This window comes from Diadema antillarum, unplaced genomic scaffold (genome assembly GCF_040938485.1).
Source record: "Diadema antillarum isolate AM-2024a unplaced genomic scaffold, OU_Dant_1.0 seq00000850_RagTag, whole genome shotgun sequence".
Classification (NCBI taxonomy): domain Eukaryota; kingdom Metazoa; phylum Echinodermata; class Echinoidea; order Diadematoida; family Diadematidae; genus Diadema; species Diadema antillarum.
Window position 1 is genome coordinate 451,516 of NW_027271723.1, and position 16,225 is coordinate 467,740.

The 16,225-nt window shown below is 38.7% G+C and overlaps 1 protein-coding gene and 1 long non-coding RNA gene across 3 annotated transcripts in view; both read right to left on the minus strand.

The window, feature by feature from the left end:
• LOC139740372 (uncharacterized) overlaps nt 1-5,532 on the minus strand; it is a 57,234-nt gene extending 51,702 nt beyond the window's left edge. The window contains exons 1-5 of the mRNA XM_071650964.1: nt 5,356-5,532; nt 4,568-4,700; nt 3,545-3,616; nt 2,352-2,500; nt 1,421-1,619 (exon numbers count right to left, since the gene is read on the minus strand). Coding sequence (XP_071507065.1) covers nt 1,421-1,619; nt 2,352-2,500; nt 3,545-3,616; nt 4,568-4,700; nt 5,356-5,394 — 592 coding nt within the window. The 5' untranslated portion in view covers nt 5,395-5,532. The remainder of the gene's footprint in view (nt 1-1,420; nt 1,620-2,351; nt 2,501-3,544; nt 3,617-4,567; nt 4,701-5,355) is intronic.
• Nucleotides 5,533-10,847: 5,315 nt separating this feature from the next.
• LOC139740367 (uncharacterized) lies at nt 10,848-16,225 on the minus strand. 2 transcript variants are annotated; one of them, XR_011711558.1, is made up of 4 exons: nt 15,962-16,225; nt 14,085-14,472; nt 12,452-12,589; nt 10,848-11,865 (listed from the first exon to the last, which is right to left on the minus strand). It is a non-coding gene; the product is annotated as an uncharacterized lncRNA (long non-coding RNA). The 2 variants fall into 2 exon arrangements; XR_011711559.1 differs by having other exon boundaries at nt 15,913-16,225.

Below are 16,225 nucleotides of genomic sequence, written 5' to 3' on the forward strand. Positions count from 1 at the left end.
CTAATATATGCATGAAATCATACATTTTGCTCTAAATCAGAAATTAAAGCTCGTAGAATCCTAATTCTTGGTGAAAACATTCTTTGTAGCATTCCTAACAATGTACTTGAAAAAAAAATTTGGTATCAAAATCAATTTCTTATGTATTTTATTGTTTTATGAATTTCTTATGTATTTCCCTGTTTTTTCGACCTTTTGTTTTATCATTTTTTTTCCGCAAAATTTATGACAGAACCTATATCAAGCATAATTATGCTAAAATTAATTAGTTTCAGCCTATAAAAGTGAAAATAATCATATCTTTATGAATAAGAAGAGAAAACTCAATTTGCATAGACTTTACACACAAAATCACGTTTTTGAGCCATTATCGGTCTGACAGGCATGTATAAAAAATTATGCAGCGTCGTAACGGTATGCACAATTTTCGCGAAAAGGGTGTCAAAAGATGCGCGAGACTTGAAAGTAAAAAGTCAGCGAACGGCGCGGTCAAAAAATTTCGCGCAGCGGAGTAGTCGCGAAAAATGCCGAGGGGGTTGATTCAACCCCCCCCCCCCCCCCCGGCCTTTTTAGGGTTAAGGTTTCATACATGATGTTGGGAGACATTAATACAATATGGACTGGCCTTGAGGGGGATACGACATTTATTGCCTGAACTGTGAGGGCGATCAATGTCGCATCCCCAGAAAGTAGAAAGTCCATATCATTATTATTACCCATTTCAGGCATCTTGAGCAGTAAAACAAATTACAATATAAACTTTTTACAACTTCCCAATTCACGGTAACAATAATCCCACTCGGCGCCAGCTCAAGCAGTACATCGCACTGCGCGCTACATCCCTGTAAACAGCTCAGATACGCGGCACGCGTATAACAGCCAACTTACACAGGCGCAGGGATCGTCCTCTATTCTTATGTGTTAACCTATGGGAATTTGCCCTCTGTCACGAAACTCGGGTATGCGGCGCACATAGAAACAGCCAGCTCACACAGTAACAGCGATCGTCCTTTGGTTTTCCGCGTTAACCTATGGAATTTGCCCTTTGTCGCGAATCCACTTTGCAAGAAACTGTCAGCAGCAGCAAATTTTCCTCACTGGGAACTCAAGTGCCCGGATGCTATATTCCCCTCTTTTTAACACGCAAATCCCATAGGCATTTGCCAAAGCAGGGAATATGATAAATTCACCCCTCTTCTCCCTGCTGGTGCGTAATCCCGGGCGTAATAAGAGGGGAATACAATTTCATAGAACCACAGTTCAGATGCCTGATACAGGTAATAATATCTTCTTACCATGCCAGATTTTGTATGATATTTGCAAAAGGGACATACAACCTTTAAGGGTCCTGCATTATCACCACAATATGAAAAGATGACAAAGATTGAAAGAGATATTGTTTACAGTGCTCCAAACGTACGTGCAGTGGCTGCAACATCGGCTGGAAGTCTTGCCACAGCTTTCAGGGCATTCCCGGAGAAGTCCCACAATGTAACATTGCCATCGGACAGACATGTGACCACCAGGCGCTCAAAGGCCGGGTTCCACAGGAGGTCAACCAGCTGGACGTCGGGGCTGGAGCAGACAACCACTGACGCCAACGGCGTCGGGTTGACACCCTAGACAGACATCGAAAGTGAAAAGCAATAGAAATGGTGCTGTCTAGACAAGAACACATAAAACAACATATACCTACAATAGAATCTAGAAGAGTTTGTGCACTATTTACCAAGAGGTTTTGCACAAACACTCAGTATGCATGAATCTAGGGTGACTGCTTGTGGTACATTGCACACGACACACAACACCTGTGGATTTGAACATTGAGTGCAGCCCATTGTTAGTGAACTATGAATTTTGTTATCAGTGATCACATTAGCACTGTGTGAGCACAACTCTCAGTTAGGAGCTAATTTGCCCATCCTTCATGATAGCATGACCGTGTGAACATGGCTAATCATAAACCTCATCATCATTATTTGATCAACATCACAACCTTCATCATTATCATCATAATCACTACATAACATGAGCTATCACACCTACAGTTTGTACATCAACCAGTCATTTTCCATCTACATTGACCTACATACTAAATAAAATGGCCTGGATCTACAGCTGTGGCATTACTGAATTTGGTTCTTTCCCTTAGCTTTTGGCAACAAGCATCTCAAAATTTATGCACAGCATGAGATAATATAAACCGACTTACATCTTTGCTCCTCATTCACGCCAACAGATGAGAGATCTCACTTTATAAATTCAGAAAAGATACCAATAATTATAATCAGTGAACTAAACTCAGTTAATGACATGTTCGTTACCATTCTTCTGGCCACTGAGGGACATACCTTCTTTGTGACTGTCCTGACATCGTATAAATTGAGGTTGATCTGGTTGTCATGGTGATAGCAGACGGAGAGTATCAACTCCTGGCTGTTGAGGGCAATGTGAAGGGGTCTGCAGCCTAGACTAATGCTGGTGAAGTTGTAGTCACTCACTACATTGCACAAGGAGAGTTAAAGGTATTGTTTACCATTGAGAGTGCTCAGTGATTTTGAAAAAGATTGAGTTACCACATTTGATGCATATGTGTAGGTCAGCTGTATCACAAAACATCCTACCATGTAAAAATTTTGCAATAAAGCCAAAAAATTAAGGAGATATCACTATTTTTCTCAATAAATCATAACTGTAGATAGTTATTCTAGAAACAATTTAATCAAAACTATTTTTCACATTTTTAATATTTAGCATTTAACATTTTTACATTGGTTGTTTCTATCCCTAACTCACATTTTAGAACCATTTTGAAGCACTAAAATGGGTTTTTGTTTCGTCTGCAAATGGTGAATAACGCTACTACCAATACACATAATTTGAAACACAAACAAATTACACTTGCATCTGGTGCAGCCAATAAACAGACAAAATGAACTTCCTGTGAGCACAATGTAAACTCAAAAGAGGAAGAAGAATGAACAGTTGGAATGCTGTTAACATTAAAACCTGAAGTTATCATTATTTTAAATGGGGTTTTAGCACAGTCAAGAAGGCCTGGCCTGATCAGGGCGACATAGCAACAATGCTGCATAAGATGCAAACTTGGCCACACTGAAACAGGATCATAATTTTAGTTCATGTAATTTCTTCCCTCTAAAAAATATACATGTTCATTTCATTTCTTTTAATGGTTTTTCTTTTTTCTTTTCTTTTCTTTTCTTTTCTTTTCTTTTGTTTCTTTGTTAATGTTTATCTCATTCATTTTTTTTTGCTTTTTCAGACAATACAATCATTCCAAGATTTTAACATTTTATTCATGAGGGAAATACCATTATACGTAGTGTGAGACCAAGGGCCAAATGTTGCCACAATGACAAAATCATTTTAGCAACCCTAGCCATGATGGCCATACAGCTAACTACAATCCACTGAATAAAGACTGCAGGCAGCAATCTCTGAAACAATTTTTCCAGCTGTGTTGCTCTTTCTAAGTCACTCATTTGACCTCTCTGCTTAGTAGTAATCCATCATGCACACTCACCAACCGCACCAGTAGTGTCTTTGTTGGCTTCATTCAGTCTCCCGAGTTCAGAAGTCTGCAATATCTTCACTCCTGTAGGAATTTAAGAGGTGTACCAAAGAGTCACTAAACAGCACATTGTGATGTAATTGCTATTACTTCCTACGTGATAGCAAACTCACAAGATTTTGTTTAATGTTGGAGGACAGAGTTGTTACTACCGCTTAAAATAGTCAGTCACTTCCAGTTGCAAACTTGAGGTAAATTTTTTGCCATTTTACATTTTAATGATCGACTCACACTGTGACACATTAGCGGTTTGGTTTTAACATGTCATAATGACTGACTGTTGTAGCTGTATCTCGGACACTCCCGATGTCTGCTGAATTTCTGATTCTAATTGGTATTACTGTCAACGTCATTACAATAAATGCAGGTCTGACGCACAGAAACAAAAACAACTGAAAGAAATAGATGGCTTGGGCAAGATGCCAAAAGGTTTAAAAGAAAGTTATCTTCGATATTGGTCATTAAGAATTTGCTCAGGGAAGTTTGGGGACTGCCCTGGAATGCTGAGAATTATGTATAACGGTAGTCATTAGAGGAATGGTTAGTTCAAGGAGAAAAAAATTGATTCACCACTGGCTCAAAACAACTTTGAGTTTGGCTGACATTTTTACTTCTCTGGTCTTAATCCAATACTTCAGGTAATGTCACAATTGCTGCTTCTTCCTATACCACTCTCTAAAATGTAATACCTCCATGATGACAATCATTATCACTACAATTCTCATCATTACCACCGTCATGATAACACAGAAATTATCAAAACCCTGATTAACCTTCTATCATGACAATATTAAACACAATACAAGCACATTACTTTTATCGCAAATATTTTCATGTCTTGAATTGGTCTCTCATCTGTATTCTTTGTTTTGATAATGCTTTTACTGTGGTCAATAAAATTCAAAATCAATCAAACTTATGACAGCTATCATTGTTTAACACCGACACGAGTAAACCCTCACACCAATTCATTACCTGTGTCTGAACCGACGAAAGAGTAGCCATACTTGTTTGAGACTGCTACCAAGTGTAGTCGCTCAGGAGGAGTAAGCGACTCCGGCACCTGGTCAAAGATTTTCAGGCGACACAGCTGCTGGAAACGAAGAGACTGGAAAGCCAAACAGTCTGATGATGAATATTAACCCGCTGAAGACTAGTCTCAAGTATACTTGGGCATGTGTCAATTAAAATCAGCTACTTCGTAGTTCTCAATGGCTTAAGGTGGATTTTGTCTTTCAAAATATAAAATAATATGTCCACTTATGAAATACACATACAACATTTACTTTGATCCAAATTGAACTGAATATCTAATATGAAAACTATCTGCACTGGTCAAGTCAAAATACTTTTTAAAATCTGCATCTATATTTCAGCGTAAAACTCACCTTGATAGTGTTCGTAATGTTCATTACGATAATGCAAACTAACTTTGCATCATCTGGGTCCCATTTCACAAAAGATGAGTTAGGATAGCAACTCTTGCTAGGATAGCTACTTCTTATAGCAACATCCAATCAGGAAGCTGAATTCTTCTCATTACCGTGACACTTGCCATTTCAGCAAGAGATGCTATTGCTATCATAGCAACTTTTCTATAAAATAGGGTCTAGCTTTCCTCAAAACAATATCACTGATTTGGGTATTCTCCACTGTTTCACACACATCCCCAAGTACAGTTTTCATGAAATATTTTGCATGCCTGATGACATAGTTTTTTGGGGGAAATGGAAGATGCTACACTTGTTTGAATGAATACTTACAGCCACTTCTCTTTCAGGTGGTCCAGCTTCATCTCCCATCTTTCCTTCTGCCAGAAAGCTTCAAACCTTCTGAACTAGACTGGACCTTGAATCAAATGTAGACCATGGGCTTGATCCAGGCCTATTTGGCAACAAGAAAATATGTCATGTTTACATACAAAGAAAAAGTAATGAATAAAGTATACAATGATAAACTTCATGACCACATGCCTACACTGTACAAAAAAGTGACTCAACGCTCTTCATAGATATGGTATTCAAAAATAACACAGTACATGGTCATAGCCAGGTGCAGCACTAGTCTAAAGCCAGAGATCACAATATGATTGTTCAATAGTTGCTTAGAAACTTTGGTAGCTTTCCAATATTTAACCCATTCCTTACAGGAACCTGGTATACACGGCTCCTGTGGTGTCAACTCGGGTTCCCAAAATGTAGACACGAGTGTCTACATTCGAGGCCTAAAATTCATGTTTGTTTGTGTTGATGCTGACCAGAAAAATGACTTTGATCACAAGACTGTTTCCTCTATCAATATCTGTTCTGTCTTTTTTCCAACATATTATTGTGCTTGTCTTGCTATAAAATTTGTATGAAGACATACATAGCAATCAAGATTTTGACTTGACTGGATATGTGCGCCCGTTTAGTGTCAGGTATATGAATTAGACATTCATTTAGCATAGATGCCAGTCTATTAATAATAATAATAATAATAATAATAATAATAATAATAATAATAATAATAATAATAATAATAATAATAATAATAATAATAATAATAATAATAATAATAATGATAATAATAATAATGATAATAATAATAATAATAATAATAATGATAATAATAATAATAATAATGATAATAATACAGGGTACTTATAATGCGCCAATTCCACATAACTAACGTGCTCAAGGCGCAGGAGAAAAATGAGTCATGAAGTACAAACATCATTACACAAACATGCACATGAAAATGAATGAAACAATAATGATGATGAAAAAAAAAATCATAATACCAAGGTACACAATTCTACTGGAAAGCAGTTATGAAAAAATGAGTCTTAAAGGGACTGGGGATGAGTGTTCGGTTGTGCAAAACATGCGAAAGAGAAGGTGCTTTGGGTATAAAATGAAAGGTAGATATGTAACTTAACATGTGTGAAAATATCTTGGAAATCGGAATCTTCTCAAATGTTTTAAAAAGCGAAAAACAAAACATACTTTTCTGGAAAAAGACCCTTCGATACGATGGCGATACGTATTTGAATTGCGGAATACTGCTTGTTGACTGCGAACATCAAGCCAACTTACAGCGAAATCAAGCCAACATGCCGAGTGAGCTGCGGAACTACTAGTAGTTATACGTAGAGCAATTGTGGCTAGCTCTACGGCTGGCTGTGCTATGGGCGCGGCGAGCGCTGGCCGCACTTCACTTGCCATAACTCGCATCATCATACACAGTGACCAGTGCTAGTGCTTCTAAGCTCGAGCTGCTGTACGATCTTGCGTGTTTTCATTTGATGAGAGCGCTAACCTAAAATCAAAGGACTCCTCCTTTTCAGATTCACATGTCCTTCTTCCAAGATATTATGAGAGCTAGTTCTATCGTCAGAAGACTCGGTAGGCTACGTATCCTAAAAGCCATCAAACTCCATTTATTACAAGATTCTTCGTTGAGAAGTACCGAAAGCGGGATAGGTGAATGCGGTAAAGTAATACGTAGCCCGACCAGACGCCGGGCGGGCCTATATGTACAGCGACTGGGCTGTGCGTGTACGTACATAGAAACTTTTCCGGGTAAGGACGGACACAGCCGGCCCAGCGCTAGGTCGGTACCATGTACGCAGTAACTGCCGTGCTTCGCACGGCGTCTGGTCGGGCTACGTAGAAAAAAAAAAAAATCAACGAAATCTCAATTTTCAATAATTTACAATTCATGTAATTATTACATGAAACACAAACGGGTTGTGTTATTACATGTACATGCAATTCAATGCAATCTTCATGGCAAACCCATTTTTTTTTTCTTCAAAGATTTGAAACACAAGTACCGAGTAGGCCAGAGAATTCGAAGTATCCGGTACAATGTTATATCTAAACTTGCATTGGAACTAACTAATAGTTCATTTTTATTACCAGTACAACTTGTCATGTATTTGTAATTTCATGTGACTTTAATAGTTGTAACATTTATTTGTGGATGATTTTCTTCACAATTGACACATGCACATACTAGGTTAGAAAGTTGGTCATTGGTATGGCTTAGGCCTTACCTATTTTCTGTATAAATAGGGTTAATTGGAATTATTTCACAGATACACACAAAAATGTTGGGAATCAGATCATTTTCAGTCTTCTAGACTGAATAATGTGACACCTGTAATAGTCTAATAACCAATCCAACAATTTCTGAGGCTATCTTATACATTTTCTTATTTATCGTATGTACAATGCAACCATGCATGATGCAATGTCTTGTTCACCTATACAAGGAGAAAATCAAGACACAAGGAATAATCTGTTCAAGTCAATTATTTCCACATAGGTCAACAACATTCACTCAGTTTTATCTAGAACCCTGATTGGGTTTTTATCATCAGAACACATTTTTTTCTCATTGGTAAATTGACGCTTAACAATTAGGCCTGTATACACAGGTAATATCTTGTTGTGATATTTCAGTGAATTTAAATCTAACACATTACTTATGTAGGGCTAGGGTTCACTTAGCTCTCTAGCACTCATCACACTAAAAGCAAACTAGGGCAGCACACATGTGTTACTTGGAAGGAGTCCCCTGGCTAACTAACTTGTAGCCAGTTTATTCTTCACATAATTTGGCATGGGTTTACATGTAAATGTGGGTTGTTACATAAATATGCATACACAAAATCAACATAACAAAACATGCAAATAAAGAAACAAAGGTTAAAACTAAATATTCATAATAATATGTAAATGATGTGCAGGCTTGGGTGATTTAGGCATGATTTCAGTATTACAGGGAACAATGGGTGAGAAGTGAAAGAGTGGAAAATGTCATGTGATATGTGGTGTGTCTGTGATACAATTGTAGGTGGGGTGTGTGGATGCATGTGGATGTGAATACCGGTACTACTGTATGTGTGGGTTGACGTATTTATGTGTAGAGGGGTGGTACCTGTAATAAAAGAAGGGGGGATACACTTATAATAAAAGGTTCAAAATAAATCCCTACACTTACGTTATACTACCATGCATAAATACAAATTTCATGTGCACATATAAATTGCATGTGTACATGGGACCTACATTAGAAGTTGTGTGTACCAGGGTACACTGACCTTACATTTTCTTTTATCTTTGCATGTATATTTGCATTTGGTGTTGCATCATGAGCACAGGTTCTAATTGCAAATGTGCTACATGTATTTAGAAACTGCTCTCACAGTAATGTGATGTGATATACAATGTAGAGATAACAAATGTGTGCTGGCTACTTGCATGTAGGCCTATATCTTTTAAATATAAAATGTCATAATAGAAATAATTGTAAAGCAAAGATTGCCAATTGACACAGGTAAGGTAATCATTTGCAGAAAAAAAAAAGAAAAAAGAAACTGCGCAGCATTCTGTCATTAGTCAATTTGGGCATCTACACATTATACTCCTATCATATTGAACAATTATGATAATAATACTATAACATGTAAATTAAAAGAACCTTACAAATGCAACCACTTTCAAATAACTTGTACATTTGCAGGGAAAAAATATTGAAGTGAAAGTCCAAGAATCAATGTCACAGGGTTAATGACTTCAAGTACAAAGAACACTATACTATTTCAGTGTGGAGACCTTCTACATATTGCATTGTCAAAACACAATTGGTTTAGGGTTTGAGCATATACAATTATATCAGAACATCATGTAGGGACCTACCAAAATGTATATTACAATGTATTTTTATATCTATGTGAATGAAAACTGAACATCTTGTTTGAAGCACTTCCAACACATTTGTTTATCAAAATTCATACTTTTTTTTTTTGGCCACAAAATATAGATGCAATGAATATTACAAGGGCACAAACTCCATTTACCACAAAAATATTGTCCTCATAATAATGTGATTTGATAGAGTTATCACAAAATTTTGTGCTGAAAAAGTGTCTTCCAAAATGCTGATGGACAATGCTACTGTGTAGGACCTGCTGTGCCACTTGAATGTAACACATGGCATGATATCAGTGATCACATAAATGATGAGGATAATAATCATTATGAAGATGATGATAGTAATAAAAAATTAGCAACAACAACAATAGTAGTAGTAGTAATAATAATAATAGTTAGAGCAATAATGAAATGTGTGAAAGGCCCTTCAGTGATGTACACTGTTGTGCATGACAGCCCTGCTTAAGTTCACTTTAAAACACTGATGCAATATTTTATCGTAACGGAGTAATTGTAGTTTTTCACCTCTGAAACACCTGGGAAACACAGGGGGAAAAAAGACCAAATGAAAAACAAGAGACCCGCGGGTCACGCGCTCACCTGAGTATCGCAATTTCACCTTCCATGCATTCTTGCACACTCTTACCTGAGAACATTGGAAACTTTAGGTCTGCATATGGATCCCTCTCCCCCCCCCCCCCCCCCCTCAACTCGGGGGGGGGGGGGTAGGGGGGGGGAGGGGGCAGGCAGTCCTGGATCTGAATCTGCAATTAACAAACTTGGAACTAAAGTCATCAATGTTCAAACTCATGGTATTAACTTTGCTTTATCATTTCTGGTTCTAGAGCAGAAGATTTTAAATATTCCTCAATGTGGGGGGGGGGGGGGGGGGTGGGCCCCCTAGGGGGCCCCCAAGAGGGACATGGTGCCCATTTGAAGGAATTGAGATTCTATCCCCCTAGGGATGCTACCTGCTAAGTTTGGTCAAAATTCATCTTGAGGTTTTCAAGAAGAAGATGAACATGTACAATTCAGGCTCCATTACAAGTGTTGGACTTCTCCCCAGCCCTCTCCTGGGTCCTAAGGGCGTGGGGGGGGGGGGGGGGGGGGGGGGGGGGAATGAATCCGCCAACCCCATGAAAAAAACTTGAAACTACAGTCATCAATGTACTAACTCATAGTTTCATCTAAGCCCTATCATTTCTGGTTCTAGAGAAGATTTTTAAAGGTTCCTTAATTTTAGGGGGTTTGGCCCCCTAGGGACCCCCAGGTGGGCAATGGTGCCCATTTGAACAAATTGAGATCCTATCCCCCTAGGGATGCTACCTACCAAGTTTGGTGAAAATCAGATATGGCGATCTCAAAGTGAAGATGAAAATGTACAATTTAGGCCCCATTACGACTCCTCCCCACCCCCCTCCCCTGGGTCCCAAGGGGGGCACCCCTGATTCCCCCATGAACAAACTTGAAACTACAGTCATCAATGTACTTACTCATAGTATCAATTAAGCCCTATCACTTCTAGAGAAGAAGATTTTTAAAGATTCCTTAATTTTAGGGTGTTTGGGCCCCCCTGGGGCCCCCCAGGTGGGCCATGGTGCCCATTTGAACAAATTGAGATCCTATCCCCCTAGGGATGCTACCTGCCAAGTTTGGTGAAAATCGGTCATGGGGTTCTCGAGAAGAAGATGAAAATGTAAAAAGTTTACGCACGACGGACGCCGGACGAAGAGCGATCGCAATAGCTCACTTGAGCCTTCGGCTCAGGTGAGCTAAAAAAGGACAAAACACTTTGTGCCTGGATATTGCAGCCCTTTCAGTTTCCAGTAACAGTTTAACGCACATGCAGTTTAGGAGTTTACAGGATTTATTTTCCCTACTTGCTACATGGGGCAAGAACAAATTTTCCAGGCAATCAATTCACTGTTTCATTCTGATTCACACATTTGAGTACTAACATGTTTGTTGTTACCTCACAGGAAAGACAGAAATAGAGAGTTCAGAGATATAAATGTAGTGTCATATCAGTTATCACTGCCATCACATGAATGTAGTCTATGATTGGAATTGATGTTATTCATGTTCAATGTGCATTTATCAGAATCCCCAACAATCCTGGTACAAAGGTGCAGCTTTTTCATTACTAACATGTCTTTTGCTATAATACACAATGAAGGCATAAATTGACAGTAGGCCTACAGGAAGAACTGGTGTCAGAGCTATTATCATTGCCATCACTTGGATGCACTCAACATAATTATGATATTGAAGTCATCCAAGTTCAGTTTTCAAACATTTGCCAGCCACAAAGAAGAACATGAGAGGGGATGTCACTGGCTTCATGGAGCTAAGTAGTTGGGAGGGCTGGTTCTGATTGATGAGAGGGGATGTCACTGGATTCACTGAGCTTGGTGGCAGAGAGGGCTGGTTTCCACTGGCGAGATGGATGTCACAGGTCTCACCGAGCTGCGTAGCCTAGAAGAGGCAGTCTTATTTGGCGAGAGGGGGTGTCACTGGCTTCAACAACCTGGATATCTGTGATGGCACTTGGATGTGATGCTAGCTGTTCCACTGCAATAGAGGCCAACAAGCACATTCTATTGATCTCTCATCTAATGACTGAATGTTGGTAATAAAGTAACTACTACACATTTACAATGAAAAATTATTTTACTACTCATATAGACTCAATTAACTATTCAGTAATACACATAGTAAATATTCTCTTTAAAGACTATCATTCAAGCAATGACAAGTTTAGTACTGATGAAAGCAATTATGTTATATGCTGAAAGTCCAATGAAAATAGCTCATTTTATTTATGATATTTACATAAAAATTCCCTAATATGCATGCCAAAGGGACGTCTTCATCATCTACTGTAAAAGTGGAAATTTCTTGCGGTGTTGGTTGAAATTTTCACGCATTTCGCGTAAGCCGAAACTAGCGCGAAAATAAAAGCATGCAAATATTTTTGCTCGCCATTTGTTCAAGTAGTTGATGTCTTGATTCCGCGGAACTATAAACATGCGAAGCTCTTCTTACCCCGCCGACCGCAAAAAATTAGTCGCGCTAAAATATCCACTTTTACAGTAACCTGTTATCTCCTTACATCTGCCCAGGCTCTGATAAAATCAATATCTGTCAGCACTCTCACCAGGTTTTGATCCACTTCAATTTGACCCAAGTCCTTTCCTCAGAGTAGCATTTTCCTCCACAACTAATTGGAGAAGGCAACGGCATTCATGAACTTGTCCTTTTTCCATTTCACAGGGGCATCTGGACTGGAGTTCATCTGTATATCAGACACAATGAAAGGCATTAACACGGACTTACAATTAGGATAGTCCCGTTAGTTCTTTACCAATCTGTAAATTTAGTCACAGAACTTGCTATCCCATGTATTTCAGTGTAGAGTCTACCAGGTAGCTTTATCTTGTAGTGCTCACATACATGCAACAGAGAAAACTCCATGAAATATGTTAGAAATAGACTGTCTACTGTAGAACTTAAATAGCAAAAAGGAAAATAAGACCTACAGAGACCCTAGCCAAAGTTTTGATGAGTTGACACTGCACATGACGTCGGGATGACCTCAGCCTCTCATTGTGCATCTGGGTAATTCTGTGAAGTTGGGGCACGAAGTGTGACATTTTAGCATAACTCAATACTAATTATGCTATACATGTATTGTTTATAGGCTTTGCAGTTGTATTGAGACCATACATTTTCCTGGAAATTTTGTGCCATTCCGACTCAATTTTGATGAAATTATTAAAACGATATGTAATGGTGTCCTGTAGCATCGTGATAGTAAACATTTGGTCCTAAAAGACAAATTAAGGCAATTAGCTTGACCCAAATTTGATATAATATGCATAATTACTAGATTAGTCAGATAGCTAAATATCTTAACTCTCCTTTCCACAGTTTTACACAAAAAAGGACACCGCATAGCATCGTGATACATTTTGTAATTTTCTTTTAAAATTGAAACTGTGTACAGGAAATTTGAGATATTTAGCTATCTTATTCATACCTTGTAAATATGCATATTGCATCAAATTTTGGTCAAGCTCATTGCCATAATTTGTCTCTTTGGACCAAATTTTAAAATATCACGATGCTACGTGGACACGTCACGATGCTCCAGGACACAGTGTTACATATTGTTTAATAACTTCATTAAAATTGAGTCTGAATGGCACAAAATTTCCAGGAAAATGTGTGGCCTCAATGCAAATGTAAAGCCTACAAACAATAAATGTATAGCATAATTGATATTGAGTTATGCTGACATGTATTTTGTCAATATCACGATGCTACATACATGGACACTGCCCCAACTTCATGGAATTACCCATCTACAAAGTAGGCCCTATTTATTTATATGTTGTGTATACAACCTCATATCGGGCCTATGATGTCTTTCAATCCAGCCACATGCAAGGGATTTGGGGGTCTGTATAATTCCACATACAATCATATAGTAGGCCTATATGTGGCTGCAACGTACAAACTATGTAACTTGTAACCCTAAAAGTAATGATCAAGACAACCATAATCTTATTAACCACTACCACAGTTTTGGGTTTAAAAAAAAAATGTTATAAGTTAAATTACAGCAAGAATAAGAACAGCATCGTTTGAGAACACAGAGTTATCTATTCAATTTATTGATGTTTTGTGTACTAAATATCAACATTAACTTTCATTTGCAGGTTCAAAACAGTTGTTGGATCTAGGTGTATTAAAATAGTACCAGGTAATTAAAGTTAGTTTGTACAAACCTTTTGTACCAACGGAAGGGCTGGTCTCAATGGGCAAGAGGGGATGTCACTGGCTTCATCAAGCTGGGAGGGCTGGTCTCGACTGATGAGAGGGGACATCACTGGCTTCACCAAGCCGGGTATACGCTAGCTGGTCGAAACTGACGAGAGGGAATGTCACTGGCTTCATCAAGCTGGTTAGCTAGGAGGGCTGGTCTCAATTGATGAGAGGGGATGTCACTGGCTTCACCGAGCTGGGTAGCTGGTCAAAACTGACGAGAGGGAATTTCACTGGCTTCATCAAGCTGGGTAGCTGGGAGGGCTGGTCTCAACTGACCAGAGGGGCTGTCACTGGCTTCACTGAGCTGCCTAGTCAGGATGGTCCTTGAATGCGATGCTGGCTGTTGCTCTACAAAAGATACCCACAATAATATCTGACAGACCTTTCTCAACAATTAGCACCTACTGTGCTACAAAGCATACACCATTAACCACTACACTATAGAGACTGAGTGAACTGCGCTACAATGCATATACGCCATTAGCCACTTATGTATGTACGCACAATAGATACACTTCAATCAACATTTTTGCAATGCCATGTGTACCGGAGACAATAACAAGGTACTGGTACCAATACCAAACATGTGAATTCACGTTTTTGGTCCGATCATAGCTGTGATGACAACATATACACAGTTGAGTCTCCACAAAGTATTTTGTAAAAACCGAGAGTTACCAGATTCGCTGACACTTTCATTCATTCAGTGTCGTTTCGTAAAATTGGATTTCTCGCCTATCGCCAATTTGTAACAAACGTCAGTTCTGATGAGTGTCGTAACTTTCTTATTTCGACATTTTGAGACCCATAATTTGACATGAAGGTAGAATAGGGCAACATAATCCAGAATACGGTAAAATAGGAATTCGCGTATTTACATGCAAAACACAAATAGCGTGCCATTTCTTACTGTGAACAGCGATTTATGTGTAATAGAGAAGCACATTTCAAAAAGGAGAAATGTTGAGCCAAATTTGGGATGTCATTCATAGGCAAAACAATTTCCATGTTAACTTATGGTAACTATACACAGCCCAGTTGCTGTACGTAGGTACATAGCGACAGGATTCGCACAGCGTAACGTACTTACAGCGTCTACCACTCCTAGTCCGAGGCCCTTTTTCTCTGCCATTATAGCTGTAGCCCGACCACACGCTGTAAGTACACTGTGCGAATCCTGTCGCTACGTACGTACAGCGACTGGGCTGTGTATACAAGTGTAGTTACCATAACTGGAAATTTTTTTGCCTATGAATGACATCCCAAATTTGGCTCAACATTTCTCCTTTTTGAAATGTGCTTCTCTATTAATTACACATAAATCGCTGATCACATTAAGAAATGGCACACTAATAAAGTGTTTTGCATGTAGATAATACGCGAATTCCTATTTTACCATATACTGGATTATGTTGCCCTATTCTACTTTCATGTCATTAAATTATGGGTCTCAAAATACATAGGTCTAAGATACCTACCATACCTCAATCGCATTCTGAATACACCTTTTTGTGAATCTGCATGTAGCCTTTCTCCACATATGTGAGTATTAAAAATCTCAGGCAAACTCTGATAGGCCTACAAGTATATCTTTTAGTTTAACTAGTTAATAGAAAAATGTTAGGGTGTGGCATAGGACACCTAACAAAATTACTAATCTAGGCCTACTATCAGTATTACTAAATAGTAGGCCAATAGTGTGTGTAGATCCTCTAAGTGACATCTCTATCAATTAATGTTACACTAACAACACTAAACACTGTAACAGTTGTTATAGGTCCTACTCACACTGAACTAGTATGACTATGAGGTCTTCCGAGTTTCACAAATTTATTACCGATCCAGCCGAAGTGAAATGACATCTCTGTCGTTCAGCCCCTTATCTTCTAGTGTCTTGAGGGGAATTGGGACTCTACATTTTATTTTTCTGTCACCATCTCCATACTCTGTCACTGGTTTTCATGGTCTTCCTCTTCTTGGAGACAGATCTCTCGCTCTCCACCTGCGGCTCCATTGTTTCGAATAGTGTGGATGGTATTTATACGCAGCCAGCAGATCAGAGTTCAAGCGGACCCGTGCCAGCTACAAGCTGCCGGGCGGA